A 6,945-nucleotide genomic window follows, 5' to 3' on the forward strand; every position below is an offset into this window, starting at 1 on the left:
CCCGCCGTCCGGCCACCCGCCTGCTGCGGCTCGTCGCCTCCGGGGTCCCAGCCTCCACGGGCCGGGGCCGCCGCCGCCGCTGCAGGACGGGGAGGCGGGCCATGGCGTCCTGCGTGGGGAGCCGGACCCTGAGCAAAGATGATGTGAACTACAAGATGCATTTCCGGATGATCAACGAGCAGCAAGTGGAGGACATCACCATCGACTTCTTCTACCGGCCGCACACCATCACCCTGCTCAGCTTCACCATCGTCAGCCTCATGTACTTCGCCTTTACCCGGTGAGGCGGGCCGAGCCGCGCGGAGGGTGCGCCCTTAGGCGAAGGGATGGGGCTGGCGGGAGGCGGTGGTGAGGAGCACGGGCCGGTGTAGCTCGGGGTGAGGAATCAGGCTGGCTGTTCGACGCCCACCCTCGCAGACCTGCCAGCCGTCAGTTCCTCCACCGGCCGGGTGTCTCACTGCACACCCAGCTTCCTGCCCTACAGTTCCTCTGGACTGGCATTGGTCCCTGCCCTCCAACCCCCACCCCCACCCCCCCACCTATACCACCTCCTCCTGTACTGCGCTTCGGACCACATCAAGAGCACTCGCGAGTCACCTAGAGCGGTTCCCCATCTCCACCGCGCATAGCTCCCCGCATACATCACGACTCGGCCCCCTCCTCTCCAGCCCCCGTCCCTACCCAGCACACTGCATGAATCATCTCCTATGCACCACTTTCAGCACATACAGCTACATGCTGAAAGCACACCGGTCCACAGCGTCTCCACGCACAATACACACAGGCCCAGGCCACAACCTGGACCCCTTCCCTTGGATCTCCTCCAGTTTTCAGCACTACCGGCCATGCACAAAATGTACATGTGAGTTGCACTACACAGCCTTTCCCATGCAGCACCTCCAGTATGCGTGGCACACAGACCATCCAGCATAACCCTTCCCCCAGCCTCAAACAGGACCATCTATACCAAAACACAAATGATGTAGACCTATGTCAAAGATGACCTTTACCCTTCCAGCGCAGCCAGTACCTATCACCTCTTGTGCACATCGCTATACAAACACCAGCCCACCGCATATCACATAGTGCATACTCTGCTGGGTTCATCATCCAACACACATGCTGAAATGAGATACCATCAAGCAATTGTGGCAGTGCCTCGTGCATAGTAAATACTGTGGGCGTGATACATAAAACACATAAACCTCAATATAGCACAACTCTCCTTTCTCTCTGAAAACACACACATGCACCCATACGGCCAAAGGCCTTCTAATATATATTTGTGCATAGGAGCTACCCAGCCCAACTCTTGATACTACATCATATAAGTGTACCTCACTGAACATATGGCCCCTCTCCCCCAACCCAGGGAACCATTCCATCCCTTGTTCATAATGACATGCACACTGTGGGCCCTACTCAACAAGGATTTTCTGAATGAACCTCTTTAAAGAAAGGCAAGGCATGCCTACCACGCTGTTATGGTTTAAAAGATCAACCCAGGGAAGTGTAGTTTTGGAGCCAGATTGTTGGCTTCAAAAGTGTCTGTGTCCTTGATTGAGTTACTTAACCTTTCTCTGATCCACACTTGTAAAATGGGGATATAATATGTACTCACCTCATAAAGGTTTATGAGTATTCAGTAAATATGTGTGAATGGACTTAGAGTGTCTCCTACACAATGCACAATTAATGTCAATTCTCTCGGTACTTTTGTCTGACAATCAATGGTTCTCAGTCCAAGTCAGCAGAAAATGTGCAGAGGTATATTGACTGGTCACAAGCATTGGAACTTCTGGTATGTTGTGGGTGGGGCTTAAGGATACTAGGTGTGTTATGACACATGGGATAGCGCTGTACAGCAAAGAATGAATTGTCCCCTATATAAATGCCTGTGTGTGCATGTACACATACAAGATAGACACACATGCACACATGTAAGTGCACACATTAAGAATCACTGCAATTTTTCATATTTCATAAAACTAATAATATTCTCCCACATCACACTTGTTTCTTACCTCCGCAATCCATTTGACTCTTGGTTTTTATTTTGTGTTTATCTATTTGTGTAAATCTACTGAAAGCAATAGGCATATGTAACAATCACTCTTCATGATTGAGGGATACAGCAAATATTATTGTAAAGTCTTCTGCGAATGCTATGCTGTGGGATAAGACCAGATATGTCCATAATATCCAACCAAGAACATATTTCTAGCCTTGGAGAAAACTCATTCTTGCCCCTAATTATGGTTCCCTTCAAATACTTCATTCGTTATGCCATCTGGCTTTTACCACTTAATAGTAATGTGGCCACTTAATTTTGCTAATCCATAGTTTCCTTATTTATATCGTAAAATGAAAATACCTAATAATACTCCATAAGGTTGTCTAGCATGAGGGTTCAATTCAGTTTTTTAGGTAATCTGTGTTTAGCTCAGTTCGTGACAAATAGCAAGTGCTTCGTAAACATTAGCTATTACTATTACCTCATTTCATTGTATGCTAATGCCTTCTAGATTAAATTTTCCTTCACTGAGGATGAAGTATGCTCTATTATTGAGAAAAAGGATGAAGGCATTGGAATAGTGGATGTTGCTTTGCTTGGGTAACATATGTGCCTGTTTAGTATTAGGTTCGGCTTAACTTCATCTCCTGTGTGGGTTGGCAATGATGGAAGTAGTGCGGAAGTTTCTTTGGAAATAAGAAAAGTAATTATGGCATTTTATTCTAAATGAGAAGTAAGAATGAGCAGTTTGTTTCCACCTTTTATCTTTAATATTATTCTAGGCCCCCTAAGAATAGATCTGTCTTCCTTGTTTTCTAATACAGAAAGTTGCAGTCTTCTGTAACTTCCCTTTTATAGCATATTCTGCCAAAACAGTCGATAAATTATAGCAGAGAATATGAATTTTAACAGCTTGTCAAAAGTAATGGAAAAGGCATAATCTGAACCTCAGACTATGGTCTTTTCCAAAAATCATCATCATTTTATTTCTTTGAGGAATTTCATAAAGAGAAACCATATATTGAAGAACTCACTAATAACAAGTTTCACCTTATATAAAATCATAAGCACCATTAAGGTAGTTGGTACTTACTAGCTCTTACTCATTTTTCGTAATGATTTGTGACCCTTGAAAGTGGGACATTATGGTGATCACTCTTTTTCTCCATAAAGATTGAAAGTAATGACTTCTTAAATGAAAATTATTCATTCTGTGCTCTTTTGCAATGATTGTCTCCAGTACCTTGTACTTACTTTACGACAGGATTTTAGTTAGATGACTGTGCAGTGCAATTCTTTCAGTAAAACTTTAAAAATATGCCTTAAAGTTTGTTTTTCAAAAACTAGTAATCTAAGGGAACAGGACATAGAATATTTTCAGGGTGCCACAGTACCCGTTGGTGAGAAATAGTACCTGGGCCATGTCACATCTGCAGAGACATAGCGAGAATTTAGGATCGTGAAGAATTAGATATCATGCACAGAAGTCGGAGACAGTTCGGATTTGTCAAGTAGCTCTTTTGTTAAATAGCAACTAGGTCAACTCACTCTTACATCGTGGTGTTTAAATCTCCTGTCTCTTTCACTGTCACTAAAAATGAAGCCAGATACTATTGAATCATTCTCCCTAAGCTCATTTCGCCACTTTTTAGGATAAGTATTTTTATAAGATAAATGCTTTGGCATGTGTTTTGGAAGTTTATTCGGCCAAAATTGGGCAAGGAGAACCTTTGCCTTGAACTTGGAGTATAATTACTGAGGTGCCTCATGTTTACTCTGCTTTCAGAGACTGGTGAACGTGGAAATAGTGAATGGCTTGAGTTTCAAAAACTCAAACATTAGATTTGAAAACACCCAAATCTACTAACACATGCATAGCAGCCCACCCCCTCCTTAAGATGCACTTGGCACTGAAACAGCAGAATCCTCCCCTCCAGGAGCGTGTGTCCGACAACTATGTCCAGTCGTCCTCCTACAGCCTGCTGTACCTAAGTGCCGCTTAGTCTGTGCTAGCTTTCTCCTCGACACGAGACGGAGGACACGGCTAAGGGCGGGGAAGTAGACAGACTTGATTTATTTGTTCTGGTTTACTTGTTGATAATGGTTGTTCCCTCATTTCCCTTGAGTGGACTTGGAGCTCCGGTTCCTCATCATAGCACCGAGCCCTTGTCGTTCTGCCTTCTTTGTCAGCCTCCCTCATGGATACCTGCCAGCTTTCCCTGCTCTTTCCCTTGTAGATCATATAAATCCCATTAGAAAACATCTCCTGATACGGCTGATTCAGTTGTCTTGGTTCTACTTCCTTGATGTACATCATGTTCTTTCTCTCCCATTAACGGAAGACCTGGACGCCTTGTTCCCTGACACTGGCTGTTAAGTGATGGCCCACAGCGGCTGCATGCTGGGGTTCAAGCGGGCCTTGAGGTGAACAGGGCCCTCTGAAGAGGTCCACTTAACAGTGGTCTTAACATCCCTCTTTCCCACTTTCTATATGAATCCTATTTTCTGATGGATTTAAGTAAGCATCAACTATATCCTTTCTTATATTTATGTCTAGTGTTTTAGGTTCCTAATAAGATTATAAAGTTCTTGGAGGGGGAAATGTATCCTATATTTCTATGGGCTCTTCTGTAGGAAGTAGGCTCCTGGGGGACTTAAAATGTTCATTTGTTTAGATGCTGCCTTACCTCAGAGAAATTCCATCCCTAGGAATTGCTACCTGGTGTTTAGCATCTGAGCTATAATTCTATTACCAAGTGTGATACAGTTAGTCTAGTGATATAATCCCTGTAGTCTCAGGTTTCTCTAGCAAAGGTAGCCAGTTTTCAGACTCCCTGAATCCAGAAACCAGACCTTGTCCAGTCAGCTAAGGACTGCTTCCTGAGCCTCTGACGCTGGCATCCCGTTTAATTCAGCTCAACAATTCAATAGTCCAGGTCTCCGCTCGCCTGGAGTAGACCTAGTGTATATCTTCACCAGGTCTCATGGGGCCTTCACACTTTAAGGGCTGTTCTCCTTCCCAGGCCCAGGCCGTGGCTTAGCAATCCCCTTATCCTTTGGGACAGAATGCTCCCAGACCTTTACTCCATCTCCTTCCCACTCACCCTCCACCCTGCTGTCCTCATGACCTAAGACAGAGTCGTGACCCCATCTGTCCCCTGCTTACAGTCTGTCCCTGCATCCCCATCACCTAAGGAAATGCTGGCTGGACTCAGGTCTTTCATCCTGAAGTAGCTCCGCCTCTCCAGCCTTGCCTCCCCTACGACACCTGCGTGCAGGGCACACAGCAGGCCCGGATGGCTCCCTGGCCCCACACCTGGTGCCAGGCTGGCAGCTCTTTCCCAATGGAGAGCACCTCCTTGCACCTCCTGTCTGCCCAAGAGCCCATGGCATCCTGAGCTCCTTCCTGAGCACCTTTCTTGATTGTTTCAGGAAGCACAAGGAAGAAATGTTTATACACTTCCAGACACCTTTTATTATTGTATGTCTCTTATTGGTGTTGTAATAGTTGTTACTGCATCAGTTTCTTGAGCCCAAATACCTTAATCATCCCAAGATACACACCCAGAAAATGCTAAATGAATAAAATGCAAGAAATCACTTATCCAATAAGAACTTTAAAAAAAAATCACTCTTCTCCTTTAGTTGTTATCTAAGTTATCATTCTTGGCAGGGATTGTAACTTATTGTAAAATGAAATGAATATAGTCTTTAAAAGTAATACCAAAGGTAGTTAACATCGATCCACCATGTAACCCGGGACTAAATTTTCCATTAGGAGAGAGGATCCGTAGCAGTGACCAGCCTTATAAACATGACCCTACCTGTGTGTCTCAATTTCAAGGACTCCTATTAAAGAGAAGGGAAAGAGAGGATGTGGGGAAGGAGGACAAACACCTAGGAGCCTTAGGAGTCATGATAAGGGGTGCTTGTCTGCCCAGTCCCAGGGAGGAAGGCTTGTCTAGATGGTCTGTGAATACATGGAGTTTGTTTTGCTTTCCTGAAGTTTCCTCGCCCACTGCCTATAGTCAGATGTTAAACTAACCATCTGAATTCAAAACTTTTTCTTTTTCTTTTTTATTTATTTTTGAGAGACAGAGAGAAACAGTGCGAGCAGGGGAGGGTCAGAGAGAGAGGGAGATAACAGAATCTGAAGTAGGCAGCACAGAGCCCAACGCAGGGCTCGAACCCACGAACTGTGAGATCATGACCTGAGCTGAAGCCGGACACTTAACTGACTGAGCCACCCAGGCACCCCCAAAACTTTTTCTGAGTGCAAACTTGTTTTAGTTCAGGGCTTATTTGACACCTTTCCTGCTTTTAGGACATTCTGTCTTCTTTGGGTAGAAACAGCATTCAACAGAAGGAGTTGAGGTGTTTGAATATTTGGCCATTCAGCACTGGGACAGGAAAGTCACTGTTAGTGGACTCTATGGCCTCAGGCTGTGCTTCCCTCCTATGTGACCTGAGTCTCTGGGCCCACTCAGCCATAGCGTCTCTTATATTCTGGCACCCACTGTATAGAGAATGCCTGCAGTGTGCCAAGCATTGTGCTGCGTGTGGGAGGCACCTCAGAAGAATGAGATGGGACCTGTGCCCTCTGGAGCTTAAATTAAAATTTAATTGTAATCTGCCCATTCAGTATTTTTACCCTCCCCACCGCCCCCACTTCTGGAGCATCTCCTAAATTTGGCAGAGGGAAAAGGACTTTGCCCCCCTTACCCCCAGTTTGTCTGTTTGTATCATTTTGGTAAATGTAGCAATCTTGACCTAGAGCCAGCATTCCAGAGCCCTGGCTCCCACTTCCACTCTGCCTCCTATTTGTGTGTAACTGTGGGCAAGATAAAGAAAGAGCTTTATCTTCCTCATCCTTCAAGTAAAGATAATACTCCCCCACACAACCACGAAGCAGTTAAAAGAAAATGCCAGCT

At 45.1% G+C, this 6,945-nt stretch overlaps 1 protein-coding gene across 1 annotated transcript in view; it reads left to right on the top strand.

The window, feature by feature from the left end:
* The first annotated feature begins 6 nt into the window (after positions 1 to 6).
* The window catches only part of PTDSS1 (phosphatidylserine synthase 1), a 59,339-nt gene continuing 52,400 nt past the window's right edge, over positions 7 to 6,945 (top strand). The window contains exon 1 of the mRNA XM_029923305.1: positions 7 to 280. Within this exon, the coding sequence (XP_029779165.1) occupies positions 102 to 280 (179 nt within the window). The 5' untranslated portion in view covers positions 7 to 101. The remainder of the gene's footprint in view (positions 281 to 6,945) is intronic.

The sequence above is a fragment of the Suricata suricatta genome, chromosome 15 (genome assembly GCF_006229205.1).
Source record: "Suricata suricatta isolate VVHF042 chromosome 15, meerkat_22Aug2017_6uvM2_HiC, whole genome shotgun sequence".
Classification (NCBI taxonomy): Eukaryota; Metazoa; Chordata; class Mammalia; order Carnivora; family Herpestidae; genus Suricata; species Suricata suricatta.